At 28.3% G+C, this 22,523-nt stretch overlaps 2 protein-coding genes across 2 annotated transcripts; one reads left to right on the top strand and one right to left on the bottom strand.

The window, feature by feature from the left end:
• Positions 1-457: 457 nt before the first annotated feature.
• Positions 458-5,213, top strand: LOC130812827 (uncharacterized). The gene has a single exon (XM_057678440.1). The coding sequence runs from the start codon at positions 750-752 to the stop codon at positions 1,611-1,613; it is 864 nt and encodes a 287-aa protein (XP_057534423.1). The 5' UTR covers positions 458-749; the 3' UTR covers positions 1,614-5,213.
• On the bottom strand, positions 4,261-9,919 carry LOC130812828 (alpha carbonic anhydrase 1, chloroplastic-like). The gene is made up of 6 exons (XM_057678442.1): positions 9,778-9,919; positions 8,338-8,474; positions 7,106-7,209; positions 6,421-6,523; positions 5,592-5,768; positions 4,261-4,386 (listed from the first exon to the last, which is right to left on the bottom strand). Exons 1-6 carry the CDS (start codon positions 9,857-9,859, stop codon positions 4,261-4,263), a joined length of 729 nt encoding a protein of 242 aa, XP_057534425.1. The 5' UTR covers positions 9,860-9,919.
• Positions 9,920-22,523: the final 12,604 nt, after the last annotated feature.

Raw genomic sequence — 22,523 nt, 5'->3', positions numbered from 1 at the left:
TAGAATCCTGGGTGAAAATGGATCACAAAATCGTGACTTTTTCTATATAAAATTTTATTTGGTTGAAATTGTTATATATTTGATCAATTATTATTTTGTTGTAGATGTTGTATGACATTTTATCTATGAATTATTAGGTTCCTTTAGAAAAATGTGGTACTTAATTCGGTTAGATGGACCCGATAAAGAATTAGGAGTCATTTGGTATATGGAAATGAGAATTTGAACATAAGAATGTGGATAAAGATTGAGATTTGATTATTGAGAATTTATATAATATGCTTTTAATCCCTTGTTTGGTATATTAATGGGAATAAATTGAGAATTGTGAGTATATATTTAAAATAAAGTATGAATTGATAATTTTGTCCCATTAAAAATCAAAAAAAACTTGTGAATTTTTTATAAATAAAGATATAAAAGTCTTTTCAAAACAAAATCAATTCTCATCATCTAATACTTGTCCCACTAAGATATTTAACCTTGGAAATTAGGCAAAAATTCCCATTTTAAATTCATAATGTTAATCTCAATCTCAGTACCAAACATAGAAATTAATAATATTTGAAAATCAAATTTCCATTTCCATTTTAATGCTCACAATACCAAACACTCTCTTAGTATCTTTTATTCCTTCCTTTGGTTCCTAATACTTCACATTTCATCTCACCCTCCTCCTAAATGTCCACCTAAATTCAAACTATCTCAATTCTCTCTTCTCATTCACTCATTTCTGGATCATCACAATAATGCCCGAAGTTGATCTCACTTCAGTTTGCGCCTGCGATCCTAAAGTCACTTGCGAAACTCACGCTAAAACCAACGACTATAATAGTTCTCTGACGCTAGAAGAAGTGATTCCGACGATTCTACATCCCGATTACGCCCCTGAATCTTTCTTTCTTTCCAAAGACGCTGAAATTGATAGGCTCGATCGCAACTCTTTTCTTGATTGCAACGCTTCTGGAAAAAGATGTAATACTTCGATTTCAACGAATTTGAACCCGATTCATATCTCTTCCGGATCACATCGTTATTCAGGTAATTTGAAGTCACTAATTGCACTTCCTAAATCTCAGAAACAGAATTATGCTGAAGTTAAGAATCGGAGACATTGTCGGGCTTCGAGTGTACGTCTTTTTCCAAAACGATCCGAACAGGCTAGGGGTAAACAGGTTGTCGTTTTATCTGAACCGGGTTCGCCTAAGGTTTCTTGTATTGGTAGAGTGAGGTCTAGGAAGGATAAGAGTCGGCGAGGGAAGAACCGGAAGAAGGATAGTGAACCGGATTTGGTTCGGGTTAAGAGTGTTAAAGGTAAGAAGTATGGATTCTGGAAACATGTCCGGTCTATTTTCCGGTTTAAAGAGAATAAATTCGAGTGTAAGGAAAGTCAATGTGAAGAGGAATATATGATGGTTTTCAAAAGAAGTTTTAGTTCAAAGAAAAAACGTGAGTTTTATTTAAAAACTAAGGGTGATTGTGGTGGTTCAAGTGAAATGAGTCCGGTTGAACCTCCCGGTTTAGAAGGAATGAAACGGTTTGCTTCCGGTCGAAAGTCTGATGCCTGGGCCGGGGACGTGGAAGTTGACGGTGCTGAGTCAGAGCAGCCGTAGGATCGAAGTGGACGTGGTAATATCTGGCAGCGAAGAGAGGTGGGTCCGCCTGTAGAGATTTACATTCATCGTGATTGGCGGACGGTGGGGCCAGTATCTTTATGATGTGGAGAAGGTAAGTGGGTCCTACTTTCATTTTATTGATCGATCTATCATACAAATGAGTTTATTAAATAAATTTAAGAAATAGAATGGATTTGTAGAGTAGATAATACAGATGAAGATATGAATAATGAGTGTGTAAAAAATGTAAATGTTGTAAAGTCAAAAAAAAAAAAAGTTCAAATAATAATTTTATACTTATATGAAGCTAATTAATTAGAAGAACGACATATTAATAATTTTATTTTTAAGTGAGGTATATTTTTGATTTGGGTGTGTAATGTGTTAATTTTTTCTAAAAAAAATGTAATGTGTTAATGGTTCATCGGGTTTTACATAAATTATGGATTTTGTCATATTTTATGCCTTAGAATTTTCTTATGCATTATTTTTTTTTTGTTACAATAAGTTTTATGAGAATACAAGGTGCAAGTATACAATGGTCATCTAGTTACTCCATGTCAATTTCTCTATGGTTCATTGAAGTGCTTGAAAACACTTTCGTAGAATGATCTTACTCATATTGTCTTTGTGTCATCAATCTTGAAGATAAGTCAAAAATGTCGTTTATGTTCAATAAAATTAGTTCCCTCAACCCATCATCGTCATCTTACTCAGTATACCTCGCCCATAAAACTATGACTAGAATCTGAGGATAAAAGGACAACGACAACTCATACCCATAAAAAAGAGCGCGGTCAATGAGTCCCTCAACTTGAGAAAGATCATGAGTAGTTCCTGCAAAGAATAAGACTGGGTGAAGCTGACGCTAACTCCACAAGCGTGTATCTTATCACCCAAATGTGATCGTTAAAAATTAATCAAAGATAAATTACCTAGAATAATTCAACGTTAGTAGTCCTTTTTACTCTTTAGTCCATCACAAACCAACACATTTATTTAAGCACAAATTACCTAAAATAATTCAAATTTTATAAATTTTCTTATAATAAACCCAATTTTTTTATTAGCCATGAATAATCTAAATTTTAGGGTCACTTACCCAAGAACATTATTGTCTAGATGATGACCAATTTTTACAGGTTAATTGCAAAAAAAAATTAAAAATTAGAATCATAAAAATAATTACACTTGATTCTTTTTTATTTTTTAAAATTTTTAAATTTTCTTATAATTTAATTTTGTATTTACTTTTGAATTTCTTTTGTGCAAAATGATTAGTTGTATAGGTTAGTTTGGTGCATTCTTATCAAGCACCTCTTATTGTTCGGATAATTCATAGTTAATCAAAAGTAGAAATAATTATAGGAAAATCAGTAAAAAGTTGAATTATTCAATGTAATTTTCCATTATTTAACCAAAAAAATTGACAAGGCAAAACCCTTTAATTATCCAACTAATTTTATAATTTTTCGTCACTTATTTAGCAGTTATACGTTTTCTAATTAAGTTTCGATCAAATCTGAATTTAAAAAATCCAATATTAATTTACTTTCATTTCAATTTTATTTCAATTTAATTACATATTTTTGTCCAAAATTCTAAAATATTTAAACATAAAAAGATACATAAAATTATTATACATTTTAAATGTGTAAGCTTGACCAAAACCATCCAACATTAATTGGATTGACATCTAACACAAATAGCACACCTGAGCTGGTTCAATTGTTTGGCTAGCAACCAAAATCATGCATTTGATCCAACATTATACACTAATTCAATTATTTATATAGTTAGCTATCTTAAAACATAGCATATATAATCTTTATGATCTGTTTCTTATCTCTTAAAGATCCTAATTTTTGGTTTCAAATTATCGATTACTTAAGGGCATTAATTATTTATTTCCACTTATTTGGATAAAATCATTGATATTTTTTATATGAAATAAAATCATTGATATTTTTTATATGAAATGATCATATTTTTCTGTGAGCGGGATACATTAGATATGATGATGATGACAAAATGATTGTCAGTTGTTGCCTTTTTTAATTGATTTGTTTGACTAGTTGAATATGTTAACTTTTTATTTTTGCTTAAAAATAATATACCAAACACTTCTTTTAACTTTTTGTCCAACCAATAAGTCCAAAATCAATTTAAAATTTTTTTATTAAACACCACAAAGAGTAATAACAATCCAAAGAAATATTAAAAACAATCATAAAGCTAAGTCACAAACAATAATTAATGTTGGAATCATAGAAGTAATATCATTTAAGATGTATAGCATTCTGAATATATAACCTTGTTTGAAATAGGAATCAATATTCAGTGATACACACTCTAAAAATGTTATTTTCTTTATGTCATTTTTTCCAGATCTAATTAATTGAAAGCAAAATGCAATATTTGGCAATAATAAAATCACAATTTTTTTGAAAACAAGTGAGAAATATTGACAAAAAAAGTACACAAAAAAAAGTACAAAAAACCATAAAATACAATAAATTACATTGTATGAAACGTTTTTCGCTGGCCCAACTAATACCAATTATTAACAAATAAATTTCATATGTTGAGATCGTCTTATCGAAATACGATCTCTTACCAGATTAATTAGCTATTAATAAATATCTTAAACCTCATCATATGTTTGGATAATTCTTCCATTCAATGGCTGCTCGGGCCTCGCGTTATTCTTGTTCTCTTCACAAAGTGGAGCTTGGAGTGCAGCTACTTGTTCCACTGATATTGTTTTCGCCTATCATTTTCACGGTGGAAAAATTAGTATCAGGGCCGAGCAAAGAATATGAGACTATTTATTTATTGATGTTTAACTAATACTCACTTCTGTTTACCCAATGTGTTCTATTTGACTTTTCATTATTTTTCAGATGGTTAAATGAGATCACATATAAAAGAAAAAAGTGTAGTATTTTTAAATTTTAATAGAGGTAAAGTGGGGTTAGTATGTGTAAAAGTGTGAGAAGGTTAAGTTTAGTAGGGATAAATTGGTAAAGTTAATATACTCAAAATAAAAATAAGACATTTAAGGTGACTTGACCAAATAAGGAAATGAGACACTTTAGAAGAATAGGAGGGAGTAAATGATAGAAGTTTTAGATGCATGCGGAACTTGTAGGACCAAATAAATATTGTATTATATTTAGTGAATACAAATATTTGATTGAATCATAATCTATACAAAAGTAATTTTGGTGGGACACTTGTTCTCCACATATACCCTCTTCAATTATGTTTTTATGTGAGCTTTGAGCTGTGAACTCATGTCTCACTTATCTTTCACACCTCTCATTTTAAGGTGTATATTTCTTGTGCACTCAGGCATATGATTGGTGCACTCTTTCTCTAGTAAGCCAAACAACCTCTTCTCTATAGTAAGCCAAACAATCTATTTATACTAAAATGCAGGGAGTTTAAATAAAAGTTTGTTACACATTACTCTACATATCTCTAGAGGTCTTAATTTTTGTACTTCTTATCTAGATTTTTTTTATCATTGTCTAGATTTTTTAGGCTTAATCTAGTCAAGTTCATTTTAGATTTTTCATATTACATTTTATTAGTAAAGGCTTTTTGTTAAATATTATTGGTAAGATAGTAATTAAAATTTTAAAATCTAAATTAGTAATTTTAACTCGAATAATGTGAGTTATTTATTGATTTATTTATTTATTTTAGACTCGAATTGATTTCAAGGTCAAATTATCGACTTGACCGTTTTAGATGAATCCAAATTTAGTTTTTTTTCCTTATTATTATTATTATTATTATTTTTTTTTTTCTTATTATTAGTGAGATTCTCAATATTTACTTACAATAAGAATAAGAATATAAGTACAGAAAAAAGAAACGAATGAATTAATATAATTATGTACATATCAAATATATACAAGAAATATATTATAATAAATATATAATTAATGATATTATTGTAAAAAATACCTCGCAAAGGACATTCCAAAGGACATTTTCATGACAAGGAGGAGAAGTGAGAGAACCATGATATCTGTAATAGTCACGGGGCCATTTCCTTAAGTTTATCATTTCAAACTTGGGCATCTCTATTCTTTCTTCATCTTTACATGCCTTCTTAGCTACCTCTTCCAACATTGGCATTAACTGAATAATAACCCATTAATTAACTCTAATCAATTATGAACTTTAATTTATGAATAAATTACAAAGACACCTTTTTTTTTTACTAATGCATGAATTTTTATTAATATTTAAAATTAATCACTATAAAATTTATTGTATTTTTATAAGGATCGTGCTGCTAACAAGCTCCTCCCAAAACCCTTAACAAACATATAAATTATGTTTATTTTTAATTTTTTTTCTCATTTAATAATCATAAATCACGCATTTAAAATATTATTATTTCTCTCTCAAAAAACTTTTATTATTTTTATCTTTGGGTTTGTAATTTTCTGATTTACACTTCCAAATATACTTTCATCGTTCTTTTTTGTTTTTCTCATTTACTTTTTGTACAGTTTTCAAAGTAAATTTTAAGTCTTAATAACTCGAAATACGCATCATAAAAAATTATAAAAAATTTAAATTAAAAAATATATAGTAACTAGACGAATCTAACGAGATTTCACACAGATTATTTTATCATCTATATATATTTTAAAAATCTTAATTAAATTTCTCTCTTTAAAAAAATAAAATATTTAAACGAAAAGAATATGAATAACTATATTTATTTTTGCAAACGAAGATCTCAAGGCAGGCGTTCATTAGCTTGCCTTTTTATGATACTGACCGTGTCAATAAATGGACTAGGTGGGCCATGTTTGAAGAGAATCGCCACCACTGCGCGGCTGCCATCTGCAGCTTCATGTACTTGTTGTAGCTCTGCGGCATATCTAGCACGCATGGTTAAATTTGATGAGTTTAATTAGCTTTTAATTATTTAACCTGCATCTGCATGACTTAAAGCTCCTTTGGTTGATATCAAAATAAATACTAATGAAAATTTTAATTAATCAGAAATTACTTTATCTGTAAAAATTAAATTAATTGTTGGAAATTCTAAGTTAAATTTACTATTAACACATACCGTTGGAATTACTGACACATCTTTGAATGTTACCCACGTTTGCCCACAAAATGTCAAACAATTATACTTGTAATGTTTGCTTTTTTACGTAGTCCAATACACTAATTTAATTTTTAATATCTCTAATTATTTTTAATAAAAAATTATAATAATTTAATATTAATAATTTTTACAATGAGACGAATCAAATAAGATCTCATTTGTTTATGTTTTAACTTATGAATTATAAAATAATCACAAATTAAAAATGATAAATAAATAATGTTATTTTTCTAAAGTTGCAATTAATTTGAAACTGAGAAAGTACAAAAAATATATTTTTAGGAAATAAAATTTCCAAGATTGTTGGAATGCAATTATCAATATCAAATTAATAGTGAACACTTACGGGATGCTGTTAAGAAGATGCTCCGATGGAGTATGAAACTCAAGTTTTTTTAAGTTGTACACTTTGCCTTCAATTTTTAATCCACCACTGCTGACAAATGAAATCTACGTACATTGCACGTATATGTGTATTAGAATATTACATTATTACAAGATAATTCCGGTGTGATGTACGATTTTTTTTTTTTTATTTTAATGTAAAAAATAAATTGAATAAATCCAGCATAATATTACATTTATTTAACTTATTTCTTAATACATATTTTATTACATTTATGAAAAATGGAATGTAAAGTTTTTTTTATAGTTATCATTATAATAATGATAAAGCAGTGGGCCATTATAAATTGTATCTATGAGTGTAATATAATTAGAATTTTTGTGAATTTTTTTAAAGCATATTTAAAAATAATATAATCAATTTATAAATGAATGAATGTTTTTTTTTTTAAATATAAATATAGATCAATGGTGCTTTGTAAATTGAATATCAAAGATAATTATTTGTGCATCTTTATTACATAACACTATTTATTATATTGTTTTTTAAATTTTAATAGTATATGTTATAGTCCCAACTAAAGTTTTTAATGATGATCAAATTAATCATCTTTAATCATCCTTAACATTTAAGATTCCTACAGTCATTCTTATTCGACGACATTATCTTTTCTTAAAGGAGGGAAAAAATCTTATAAGAAGATGACAACTTATTAATTTTTTGAGTTATTTATATCAGTTGTGCTTTGTTTTAGTATATTGTATATAGAATATAGGTATATAGATTTTTGGATTCAAGATCTGAAGTATTGAGTAGAGTATTCATATGCCATGTATGCGACAAATAATATGAGACTTACTATGCTAAATTATATGACTCGTTAAATTGAAGGGTTATTATTATTTTTTTTTGCTTTTATTAGATTATAATGGATGATAAAGTAGTTGTTTAAATTATGTACACTTTTTAATTATGTGAAGTTTTTTATGGTGTTTGTTTTCTGGTTAAATTCATAATATTAGCATATAAGTCTCTAAGGTGGGTAAATAAGTACATTATAACTCAGCTGATATTTTTTGTGTTTTATAATTCAATATAAATATAATTTTCAATTTAAATAATTTAAATCATGACCTAAATAAACCCTAATTAAGATTAGAATGCACATATGTTTAATATATTATGCAAAAAAATAAGATAAAGACTAGTATTAGTTTGTGAGAATTAAAAACCTCAACATGTTTTCCATCAGAGACTAAAGTAGCCTTTTGAACATTGTAATCTCTATCAAGGGGTTTTAAGGTATTGTTGAGTACAGCTTCATATGTATTTATATCCACTGGTGACTGCTTTTTCCCTGTTGAACACACTGCATTTTTTGGCATTCTACTTATTAATTAGTTATATGGCTTTACCACCCACTCTAATAACCACCAATAGTCTCAAAAATTGAATTTCGTCTCAGTTGAAAGATATATATAGTAAATACCATTTTTCAAAAAAGGTCTGAAGTTTAATTTTACCTAACTCTTTCATTCTGTCAATCTACCTTATAATTAGAAAAAGTCTATAATTCTCTAATTATTTGCGCCATCCTTTTTTTATTAGTTAGATGTTTTCTTTATTTGGATTTCATCTCATAACCTTAATGCAAGATGTGACATATATAATCATGATACAAACATAATCCTTATAAATGTGTTAACGACCTGTTTGGTATATGGTATTAGAGGGCGGTAATGGTAATAAAATTAAGTAATAAAAAATTTTTTTTTGGATGCCTTCAATGGTAATGGATGGTAATATAATAAGGTAATGAAATTACCAAAAAGGGCCATTTTTATTACCATCAAACAACCTGGTATTAGGCTGTAATGGTAATGAAGTATTACTGTGGTAATAAAATAAGATAATGTTGTTTCGAGCTGAAGAAAAAAAAATAATGAAGAAAAAAAAGGTAATGTATGTAATTATCCAAAAAAATATTATTATTAAAAAAAGAATCATTAGATAGAATAATTTAGATACAATAATGCTTTTAGATACAAATATATAATAATGAAACTAAGAGTCATTATCATTTTTTATTACTAACAACCAAATGCAATCAATGGAATATTATCTTCCATTACCATTTTTTAATCATGCACACCAAACAAAAGAATCTTCATTACCAATTCTCATATACATTTCTTCATTACTATTGCCATTACAACATTTCATTCCCATTACTTTATTACCATCAACCAAACGGATCGTAAGAGTAATTTGTAATTTTGGGTAAGAATAATCCTTTACTTATAAGCGGAGAATATATGGGGATGTAAGTATGCAACATTCGAGTAAATTAGAAATGGAAAGAAAATAAAATAATAATAAAGCATAATATATTCCCAAATAACCAAATACAATTTTAAGTGTTTTATAAATAAGACTTATTCAAATATATTCAAATTTACCCATTTCCCATTGATCATAGCTTAAGCTAAGAGGAGAGCACGGCGAAAATTGAATCTTGAACTTTATACATAGAGAAAATAATATTTATTTGAATTGGGACGACAAGACTCGATTCTCTAATTATTTTTCATTAATAATTAGTTTTATGAATATTAGTAAAGAAAATAAAAAATTATTTCAAAAAGAAGGTAATATAAGGGAATATTGAGTACCATCAGGAGTCCCTGAAGCCAAAGCAGGGATGAACAAGGAGGAAGCACCAAAGAAGAAAAGGAAGATTGAATATAAATCCATTACAATACAAAATAAATTAAATTCTTGATTGTAATTTTAAAATTAATTTTGTTATGCTTTCAAGTTTATTTCCTAATTTTCTGCCCCTCAATGTTATATATTTTTTGCTTTTAATTAAACTAGATAATAGGATTTTAACTAAACTTGGCTAATTGATTCCCTAGAAAATCTAAAAGCCAATTACACCTTTATTTATTTATATAAAGCAAAATGTAGGATTGATATCTTTACAATGTAACTCCTTACTATACTCAACTAAAAATAAATTATGATATCTCTTTTGTTGATACAAAATGCAAATAGTGAAACAAAAGCTAGTGCCATATATTATACCACTTCAGTTATAAATTAGTTGTAATACTTGCATAATAATTAGCCTATTTATGACCAAAATCGCTTGTGGTTCAATGGATAGAATATCTAATGTTGAGCAAAAGGTTTGGAATTCGATCTCTTTTGGGCGCATGTATCATCTAGGGGTCGGGTTTCTTAACTGTGCGCATCCTCTTTACTCCCTCTTTGAATGGAAAAAGTATGAGTTAGAATTGTCTGTATTTTTCAGGAAAAAACCCCACCTAAATTCTGCCTTGTACGGAATACTAGGGATGTTTTACCTTTACTTTTTTATTAATTATGTACAACAAAAATATTTAGAATCAAAATTATAAATAGAATAGCGTGAAAATAAAATGTGCGACAACTAATTTGAATCAATGAAAATTTATTTAGAGAACTAACTAAAATAATAAATATAGAAAATTCATTGGAGGAAGAATATGGTATTTAGTATATATTCACAAATTTTCAAATGAGATGGCCTTACGACAAAGAGTATTTTTATTAGACTGACTTAATGTCCATTTACTGTTTTAGAATAATTAATATTAAAGTAAAATAATCTTAAAATAATTATTTAAAAAAATAGGTTAGTTATATGAATTTATATGATAATAAGACAATTTTATGTAATAGTTGGTGTTTTTACTATTTAGAGATATGTTTGAGAGTCGCAACATGCAAGAACCACAATAAGCCCATTTGATATTATGATATTGACAACTTAATATAAATAGCCCAACCTCATGTAGATAATATTATAATTACAAATTTTTGTATGAGAAGGTTTCAAAGACATGTTTCATATTTGGGTTAAATAGTCTAATAATAACTTTTAGTTAATGAGCTTCTTGTTTTAAGGTCGTCTCACTGTAAGACAATCTCATACAAAACTTGCCCTGATAGTATAATAGACCCTCCACAAGTAACTGAAAAATTGTGAAATTGTGAGCAATTAGTTGTCTTGATGAAAATTTATAATTATTATTTTTAGATTATAACAAAGCTTGTAGTGCATTTCTAAATGTTTTATTTAGATGTGGAGTTAGAATTTTTAATAATAATGAGGTTACAATAGTTACACTACATGCAAAATTAATGGGACCTCATAATAAGATCGCCAATTTAGGCCGGCATAATTCGTGCGTTTAACATTTTGAGCATTTTTTTCATTTTCTGGGCACTTTTTAATTTTAATCTTAAAGGTATCAATTTTGACCTTAAAGATATCAATTTTGAAAATTGATACCTTTAAGGTCAAAATTGATAAATGCTCAGAAAATCAAAATGTTGTTACATACGCGTGTAATGGACCAGCCCACACTTTGTCTTAACTTGCGACGGTCTCGTCCAAGTTTTGTGATATACATACATATATATATATATATATATATATATATATATATATATATATATATATATATATATATATATATATTATGGATCAGGGATTTTTAATTTTTTTTCTTTTTTCTTTTCCTTTCAAGAATTTAAATTTTATGTATTCCGTTTTGGTGACGTTTAAGGTTTTAGCCACCCCATGTCCCTTTGTATGTTCGTCATTGGTTACATTTATAGACTTTTGTTTCATTGATCGAGTTTTGATTTTTTATTCGTGAAAGGCTTACTTTCCTAAAATTATAGCGTATGCGGATAGGATGTTTTTTTTATTAATTTCATTCACATTATCACAACTATATTTATAGTAGTCCTAGCTATAATAAAATTTCAATTTATGTTTGCAAATCATTATAACTTAGCCTTATTCATTTTAAACAATATGATATATTTTTATTTTTCACCTCACAACTATCATGGCCAAGAGGACAATCTCGTTATTTTTTAAACTCCAGTGTGTAAGATAAAAAGAGGTCTTAAAAATTAAAGGCGTAATAATAATATGATACTCTTTATGTCTTATATTATTGATATTTTAACTATTTTATAAAAAAGTCTTAAAACATCATTATCTAAATTTATTTCAAGTTAGTATAACCCTAATACATAAAAATTATATTTATTGGGTCCTAAAAAATTTAAACCTTTAGACAATAGTCTGCTTTGCCCTTCTAATCAACAACAATGATTGCCAATACATATGGATTCTATTTTTTTAGGTGGGTTTGGAAAGATGAGTGGATATTTGCACGCTAATTGGCAGCATATGCTTCAACTTTTCTTCCATTAAGTGGTTGGATAGGCCTTGCATTCTTGTTCCTATTTGCCTCACAAAGAGGAGCCTTTAGAGCTTCAATTTGATCCTTTGATACCGTTTTCACCTACATACCCATTCCCACAACAAATCAAAAGGTGATAATATATACATTATATACGACAATCAATTTTTATATTTGCACCAAAAATAGAAAATAGAAAAAGTTCTAATTCTCAAGGGGAAAATAAAAAAAAATTAATAAATAAAGTAAAAAGTTCCACCAAAACAAACCTACAAATTATATATAAATATATGCAATCAATATTTGCTGGAAATCTATTGTTGCCCCGCCATGGTTAGAATCACGAGTTTGCCTTCGAATGCTTAGCTTCGCAAGTCTTATGCTTCGTTTGGATACATGATTAAGTATCTAACTTAGCTATTAATAAAATAATTATAATATTTTAAAACAAATTTAATTATCCTATAATATAACGTATAGTGTTAAAGAGTCTATATGGTACTTAAAAGTTGTTTTAAAAACAATATTTACAATTTCGTATTATTAATATTTATTAACGAGTTATTTTTCAACTATTAATTAGTTTTATCTGGATTGATTTTGTTCATTTGATGTGTATGTATACGATTTGATGTATTTATTTTCATTTGAACTTTTTATTTTTACCTTAAATATCCATGTTGGATTCTCAGCTCTAACATGAAAATTTATAAGAAAATAATAAAGTGATGATTAGAGAACAATGGATCATGGATGCATGGTAAAAAAAGCATATATATGTATACCATGGTAAGAAGAGGATCATGGATGCATGGTAACAACTGCCCGACTGCCATCATCAGCTACATGTACTTGATGCAGCTCTGATGCGTATCTTTGCGTTTTCATAATCATATTCATAATGTAGCAAAATATACATTAGTTTTGTCAAAAAAATATAAATAATTTATTCAACCATATATATATATATATATATATATATATATATATATATATATAAAAAAGCGCCTTTTATATATGAGAGTTTTTTGAGTTAAAAGTGTGAATGTAATACAAGTACTCCTTACATGTCCTCAAATTTGTCGCAATATATTTCCCTTGAGTTTGAGGGGTTGTTGAGATTACATCCGTGACTTTTTGTCACGTTGATTCTGATACTATGTTAAGAAACGAATTCGATCAACCAAAAGTTTAAATTGATATCTAAGACTTTAGCATATTTTATATACTGTAACAGAACAATTTTAAGTATTATCACTCTTTTTGTTTCTTTGAATTAGTTATATTTCAATATAGTGACTTTTAAAATTTTGATATAGAGTGTTATGCGAATAAATCCAAAATTAAATGTATAGAAATGTGTGAATGAATGTAATGAATCGATAGAAATTAAGTTTACAAATAGGATTACAAATTATTACTTTCTCCGTTCTTTAAAAAAGTTTTTATTTGTTATTTTTAGTTGTTTTATTTGTCGTTCCTATAAATAATCTTTCTATTCGTGTCATAAATTTTGGATAAAAATAACCTTATTCATCCTCACTTTAATATTTTTATAATTATGGACTCCACATATCTTACACTAACTTCATTATAACATTTTTATATTCTTTATGGCCTCCACATATTTCCCACTAACTTTATAAAAATATTATTTTATTAGTATGGTCCTTATATTTTTTCCACTAACATTCTTCTAATACTTTTTTTATATTTATATTCCATGTTTTTCATCCATCAAATTTATAATTTAATTAAATTATATATTTACTATCTAAAATATTTTATTTTTTTAATTCCCTTAAATATTTGTATAATGTAGAAAAACAAAAAAAATTAGAAAGAACATACTGGACACCAATGAAACGATGTTCGGAAGGAATATGCCAATGCATCTGCCTCAAATTGTAAGTCTTGCCATCAATTATCAATTCTCCTCGTCCATGTATTTTTATCTAAATTACACCCACGTACGTACATTTTAGCATTTGAATACATTGTTCAAAATTTAGGGGATATTACTTTTTTTTCTAAAATTGAAATTTGTATTTTTTTTTTTTTGTGTTTTTCATGAGTTTTCCATGAAACTAACTAACATTTGTCAAGGTGGGATAGTTAAAGAAATGAAGTAATAAAATTAGGTAAAAAGTTTAATACTCCTGTATGGAGAATTGGAAAATACAGGTTGATGGAATAAAAGTATAATACAAATTTGTAGATGAGAATTAAATAGATAGTGTGAATTATTATCAAAAATAAAAATATAATAAATTCTATGTTACAGACAAAAATGAAAAATATAATAAATTAATAAGACAGAGGGAATAATTATGGAGGCTCTTATATTCACTTGATCATATGTTCTATTTTCTTTTGCATGTTTGTTAATATACTATTTTAATGTTCTACGGCTAACAAAACAACCACATTGCACGTACATTATGTATTAGTGTATATTTATTTTTAGATTTAAGATCAAAAGTATGGAGTAGAGTATGAACATATATATGCGGCAAATGATATAGGAGTTACCATGCTAAAATGACTTGTTATTTATGAGTAATTATTATTTTTTGGTTATTAGAATACAATACACAATAAAAATTAGTTTATCATTAAAATCAGTCATTTATATTGTTAGACTATCATAATTATAATTTTGAATTTTAGGAAAAATGTGAAGTATATTAGACCAAAAGATAATTATAGAAACAAATAAATTAACGCAAAAAATCAGCCAACTGAAATCTGTGTGAAGGCAATTAGAATATCTTAGCTACCAATTATAGTGCAACAAAAATCAATAAACTAAAAATATTGTCTGATTTTATGTAATGTAATTATTTCTTTATAAAAATAAAAATGTATTTTCACTTTAATGGCAAAAATTACAATCAACTAAAAATAGTGACCAACAAGAGATGACTAAGAATTCTCATATGCGATAAGGATGGTGAAATATGTCATCGTACCGAGAATGTGGTATCTAAAGAGGTGTTTCAAAACCTATAAACTCTTTATTAATGGCCTATTTTGTGTTTCGTTATTTTTAATTTTTTTAAGTACAATATACATTATTGTGTTATTTGTTTTAAAATTAAAATTTTTTTTTTCAATTTTTAATATTTTATTATTATATTTATTTATTTATTAGTACAATAAATAAATTGTTCAGATTTCATAATACTAAGAATTACGCTTATAAATATTTATCATGTCATTCATATGATAATAAAAGTTTGATTATAATATAAACACAAATTCTTGTAAGAGACGGTCTCGTCGAGAGACTATTTCTAATTGGACCGGCCTATTATATATTATTTAAAACATTATAAGTAGGCATTAGGAATGATGTAAGTAGACATTTAAGATATTGAATGTGGGCAATAAGGATACTATAAGTAAGCATTAAGAATAATGTAAGTAGACATTAAGAATACGGTAAGTAGACATTAATCTTTAATGAGCTGGGTTTAAGATACGTCTCTCAACGAGACGGTCTCTCAAGAGACTAACTGTAATATAAAATAGTTTTTTAATTTTCAATTATCACCTAATACCAAATTTTAAATGATAATGTGTTTGAATGAATATAGTGAAAAAATTAAAATTATTAAAAGAAAATAAGCATAATTATTAAATTTGTCAAGAGATATTAGTACCAAAATTGGAATGATTTTCCAATACCATTTTCACACCATTAATTATTACTCATTACCAAACGCATTATTAAAGTTTATTTTTACAAGACTGAGCACGCACACATAACAACTACTTAGAAAACAAATAATATAATTACCTACGCTGTTATTTACAAGTTAGTAATAGCTTAAATATAAATCATCAAACTCAGATTTTTTAAGTTTCTTCAGTATATAGATGTGTATCAGATTAGGGTTCTAAATTGTTACCCATTAATGATTTCTCCATCCCATCTTTTTTTTTTTCTCTCCTTTATTAATCCAATTACAAAATTAATATTTTTACTTACAACATCTCATTGGAAATAAAACATCCAATTAAAGAACTTTTAACCAATAATTTTTAATTTAATATCCAATTAAAAAGGCGCAACAATAAATCAGATTCTGATACCTTAATAGAGTTTAGAAAATAAGTATGTAACCGTAAGTGAACCTTCTTTGAGCTAGTAATGAAGGTTCACTTACGGTTACACACTCAATTTCTTAAATGAGTGTGTAACCGGGAAGAAAAGGCAACTCACTTATTAGCCAAAGGAGATACGCTACTAAAACTAATTGGTTTTATAAGTAAACCTTCTTTAAACATGTAAATGAGTTATCTTTTCTTCTCCTTATTTGGTTTACTCAAACTTATTTCTTAAAAGCTACGAACATTCGAAGTAGGATGAGGTAGAATGCTCAAAACTTGCTGGTCCGAAAACCATTTTAAAGCACTTTTTGGTCATAAGGTAGGCCGGAGGGAAGGGTGCGAAAATCATTATAAAAAACTTTTAATGTGTATCAAATAAGATTTTAGTAGAATACTTTCTCAATCTCAAAAAATTTACTTTACTTTCCTTTTTAACATAACATATTATATATCTTCAATTTCTATTTTTCACCATAAACCGCAATCCACACTCTTTTAACTCACAACCACACATTTAACTTACAATTTCAATTCATTTGCCCATTTTAACTTAATCCATAGTTCTTAATTGTCAAAAAATAGTTTAGTGTCTTGCTATGATTTATTGCAAACCAATATAATGTAAATAGTGGTATATAAAATTATAGTCCAACTTCCAACCATATTAACTATAAAAATGTGCATAGAAATAAATTTATAAAGAAAACAAAACCACACAGTTGGGATCATCTTCACTCCTCATTAACATAATATCCATGCGTATTTCATTATCTTCCACACTTTAACACATTGATCATCTAAAAATCTAGTTGCTCTAGTATGAGAGATCTGAGGCTGAATATTAATTATGGCCCTTAACTACTAAATATATTATCGTAAGTCTCTAACTATTAAATATTAAAGCGGTGTTTTTCTTTTTTTTTTATGGTCCGGAGCACAGTATAAAAATGCGTTAACAGTTACGATCGTGGTAACGAAACAGTGATACAGTAACAGGAATGATGCACTTATTGTCAAGGAATCAACTCAACCAAAAGCTTAAGCTCATGATATACTCTAACACGCCAACTCACCCGAGAGTCCATTGGGATAAAAGTGTGGATGCGCACATGCGCTGAATATTCCACTTTAAATGAGGGGTGGTTTATATGAGAGGTGGTTGAGATTCAAACCTGTGACCTCTTGTCACGCTGGCTTCTGATACCATGTCAAGGAACCAACTCAATCAAAAGACTAAGCTCATGGTTGAGGCCCCAAAATATGTAATATACTCTAACAGTTATCATAATATCTAAATATCGTTCGAAACCATAAGATATCCCGACCCAAATTTGGTTCTTTTACACTGTTACAACTTGAGAAATATCAGAACTTTTATTTTGAAAACAAAGCACAAACTTGCCCCTTATAGGACCGGCCCTGCCTCTATTTAAAGGGGCAAAATACGTTCCAATTTACAAACCAAGACGCAACAACATACAACATTCAAAAACAAAGCTAAAAACATAAAAAAAAGATGAAGCAAAATGGGATTGCACTTATGGTGCTCATGCTCTCACTTGTTGCGTTAACAATGAGCTCTGCCTCAGCTGATGAATCGGGCATGGCGGTTCCGGTGAACCGCAAGCTGATGAATCAGTTTCCTCTGACGAAGATTATTATGGTTGGCGGGCTTGGTCAAGCATGCCTCAGCTATGGGGCTTGGTGCGGCTTCCAGCCAGGGGGTCAGCTACCCTGTTGCGCACCATATACTTGCAAATATGATTCTGGTTTAGAAAAAACCTGCTACTGATCCACAACCCATGTACCCTAAATATTTCTTAATTAATTCCATAAATAATCCAGCAGTATATGCTAAGCTGGGCCTGTGCTTGGAAACAATGCAAGTATCTATCATTGAAATTGGAGTGATTATATCTCATATTTATGTCTACCCTTTAATGTTTTTCTTTATGTTAGATTACATGCATCATTTTTAACCATCCTTTATTATTATTACTTATAAGCCTAATATTAGTTTGTAAGTTGAGCTTGTATGGACTTAAAAGAGTATGAGTTAGGAATAGAGGTGTTATTTCGGGTTATTAGGTCGGTTTTGGATCAGGTATGTTGAATCGGTTTAAAATGGATCGTGGTCAACATTGACTATTATGTAATTATAAAACGAACGAAAGCTACTGACCAGCCCAAAAAAATCATGCTCGTTTGAACACTCATTTCTCATTCGAGCAAAATTATGATCATTTGAGCAAATCTTCTTCCGATGAGGAATACGCATTTGCTCGTTGGAGTGTTCCTTTGCTTGTTCGAGGGTTGTTGTGCTCGTTCAAGCCATTGCATCTACACCCGTGTACTTAACCAAGCACCCTCTTCAGATAGTTTTTATCTCAAGACATAACCCAAAGCTCAACACCAAACGGAGTCACTAAAGAAATTATCATTTTTCGTTTGTGATTCATTTTAAGAATGTAGGATTGTAAACATTATTCATGTAATAGGTGCATATTTCGATGGTCAGAAGTGATAGAATGAGAATAACTTAGATCACTCAAAATCCAGCTCCTTCAAAAATAGAGTATGGTTTGTCACCAGGAACGTTTGATGATTCAGGTGATGGAAGTGCTACAACTTACAACTTTGTTTTCTATAAGTCGGGCCAAATCCATGAGGCAATCACCGGGCCTCTCAAGCCCGATACTGTTTATTACTACCGTTGTAGCGGGGATGCTTCTCGTGAGTTCAGTTTCAAGACTACACCACCTCAATTGCATCTCAAATTTGTTGTCATAGGTACGTTTTTGTATAATCTTGTTCCGTTGTTCGTCTATGTAATTCTCTTCACTTACTAACAGTTCAATTCATCACAAGACTACACCAGTTGTTCCCGATGATCACAATAAGCATGAAATGCCATTGCACAAAGCAAGGCTAAGGGCGTGTTCAGCGTATTAGTAATTGCGACTGTAAATAATTTTAATTTATGAAGCTAAAACATCTCTTTATAATCAAAAAATATCACTGATAAAGCAGTACTTGTAATAACCAAAATTGTAATATCCTTGCCAATTTCATTATCTTCCACACATTTATCACCCAAAACTTCTATTTAAAGGAGCACTAGCTAGCTAGCGTCTAACATTATTATTATATTATTATTATTTGAAAAAAAAAAAAAAACCTCCAAATTAAATAATATTAAAGATAGTAGTAATAAAAATGATGAAGCAAAAAGGCATAGTTATTATGTTTGTGATCATGCTCGTTCAAGTTCACCGTAAGCTGTAGCTTCCGGTTTCAGATACTATTATGTTTAAAAAGCTTGCTGCATCATTTAACCTTAACCTTAATAATAATAGTAATAATAATAATAATAATAATAAAGTTTAATTTACAGCAAAAATGCTTGTATGGATGTCATTAGAGGCTCGCCCTTTGCTGATATCGGACTCTTTTCATGGGCTCCTAGGACTTCTTTAGCAATACTGCAGTAAGAAAGATGAAGAAATACACTACCAAGTGTGAGGAGCATGGCTACAAATTTATCCCTTTTGCTTTCTCCACCTTTGGAGAGCCAGGGGAGGACGCGCTCGACTTGTAATCTAGAATTGCTTCGTTTTTTTTGGGTAATTCTAATAGCACCAAGTCTAAGACATACATTTTTCAAAGACTAGCTTTGTATCAAAAAGATATGGACGCTTAACCTATTGCTCGACTCCCCAACAACTTCTTGTAAAAGTTTATGGAATACAATAATAATAATAATAATAATAATAATAATAATAATGTTGGGCAAGAAGGTCTAAAATGTGGGGTTTGGTGCGGCTGGCACCCTAGTGGTGCGCCGCCCTGTTGTCCACCATATTGTTCCAATTATGATCCTGGTTTTGATTTAATATGTATGTTTATGATCCAACAAAAAATATAAATATATTTATTTGCAACCAATTGTTATTATTTTATATTTCCAAATTCCGATCCATATTCAACAATAAACAAATTAAATATATATGTTGTGCTAGCTGAATATCAAAATGCATGTAGGCGTAGCTAGCTATTTAAATATAAAGTTGGGATCGGAGATGTTACAACTTAATTTTAGTTCTGTTTATGATAATCCAAGTCAAGTATTCTACGTTGTACTACTGTTCAATGTGGTTAACTGGGTGTTGTATAACATTAATATACATATGTAAATACTTTATCACGCACCTTTATTTAATATATTCATTCATCTAAAATTTTATTAAAATATTAACGATTTAAAAATTCATACATTGCACAGATTTTTATCCTAATAGGCTATAATTCTTGAGAATCAAGTTTTTTTCTTAGTTAAAGAGTAACTATTATTCTCTTTGTACTTCTAATTTTATACTACTTTTATTTTAATTTGTCCAATTTTTGCACTCTTTTTATTTTTGGCAATGATCTCTTTTTTTCCCTTTAAATTTTATCCACATATTTATATCCTCTCACCACCTTAACCACTCATTTTTATCCTCCACTAGATTTTTTGTTTTCCAACCGTACCCAATTTTTTCATTTAATTTCATCCATTTTCACTAGGTGCAAAATAAAAAAATGAAGAGAGTATTTTCAAGAAAAGTTTCTAAGTTTAATATTTACCTAGTCCTTTCTTTTCTCAACATACTCTGTTATTTATAAAAAACATATTATTCTCAAATTATTTGCATCATTTTTTTTTTTATTATCAATTACATGTTTTCTTTACTTGGATTATCTTCTATCATAATTCATAACCTATCTTATAATCCAAGTTGTGACATATATATAATCAATTAACTACAAATATAATCCTATATAAATAGGTTAGCTATTTTTTTAATTTTCGGGTTAATTAATCCTTTAAAGGTAAGCGGGGAATGGGGTCGCAACATTTGGTCGTTTTTTTAAAACAAATCTCTAGGTTGTCGTAATTAATGCTTTAATTGTAAAATAGGTGAAATAATAAAATAAAAATAGAAATTAGATTGAATAATAAGACAAAAAATAAGTAATGTACTCCCTCCAATTCTTGTGCATAATTAAAAATTATGAAAAGATATAAATAATCTTACATTGAGATAAATCAAACAAAATCCTACTTAACTATGTTTTAACTTATAAATTAGTAATAAAATACAAATTAAGAGTAAGAGATGAATAATATTTAAAAAGTAAATGAGACATTAGTAGTAAATTGGAGGGAGAATAAAATAAGTGGTTAAGATAAAGATAAATGAGTATAAATTTGTGATAAAATAAAAAAAAAGAGTAAAATCATTGTCAAGAATGTAAAAACTGCAAAATAATAAGACAAATTAAAATCAAAAGTAATACCCCACAAAATTAGAGTGAAAAAGGTAATAACCTTTTAGATTCTTATTTATAAATTTGACAATATGTACGATTGTTCATGTTTTGTTAGTAACTATGTCAATGTAAAACTGTAAAAGGTAAAACCGTTGAAATGGGAGAAAATAAAATAACAGAAGCATAATATACTCTCAAAATTGAAGTGTTTTACATGCTACTCCACTGTTTTTAAAGAGACGACCTTAAAAACAAGAAACCTATATTCTTATTTAGTTTCTCTTTAATTTGTATTAATTGGGCTATTTAACCCATATATTTAATGCGTTTCTCAGAGAGACCGTCTCTCACAACAATCTGTGCACAAACATGTTGAAATTCACCCATTTTTCTTTTTATTGATCATAGTGTAGGGTGAAAGTCCGAAGGAAAACATTAGGTGAAAATCGAATCCTAAATCTTGTTTAGAGAATGTGATACTTGCTTCGACAATGCAAGACTGAATTTTCTAACCATTTTTCATTAATAATTAGTTTTATGAATGAATATTGGTAAACAAATTAAAAAATAATATATCAGATAAAAAGGCAATAAGGGAATATTATTGAATACCATTAGGAGAAGCAAAGACAGGAATGAACAAGGAGGTAGAAGCACCAAAGAAGAAAAGGAAGATTGAACATAAATCCATTATTGCTATACAATATAAATTAAATTCTTGA

The sequence above is a fragment of the Amaranthus tricolor genome, chromosome 5 (genome assembly GCF_026212465.1).
Source record: "Amaranthus tricolor cultivar Red isolate AtriRed21 chromosome 5, ASM2621246v1, whole genome shotgun sequence".
Lineage (NCBI taxonomy): Eukaryota > Viridiplantae > Streptophyta > Magnoliopsida > Caryophyllales > Amaranthaceae > Amaranthus > Amaranthus tricolor.
The sequence above is the reverse complement of the archived record's forward strand: the minus strand, read 5'-3'. Positions and strand labels throughout refer to the sequence as shown.

Bases quoted from the DNA above. Each gene is read 5' to 3' on its own strand.
- LOC130812827 (XM_057678440.1), top strand. From the start codon at position 750: ATGCCCGAAGTTGATCTCACTTCAGTTTGCGCCTGCGATCCTAAAGTC.
- LOC130812828 (XM_057678442.1), bottom strand. From the start codon at position 9,859: ATGGATTTATATTCAATCTTCCTTTTCTTCTTTGGTGCTTCCTCCTTG. The intron at 6,524-7,105 runs GTAAGTGTTCAC...CATGCGTGCTAG, and splicing joins CATCTTCTTAACAGCATCCC to ATATGCCGCAGAGCTACAAC. The intron at 4,387-5,591 runs GTATTTTTTACA...TGAAAATGATAG, and splicing joins TTTGGAATGTCCTTTGCGAG to GCGAAAACAATATCAGTGGA.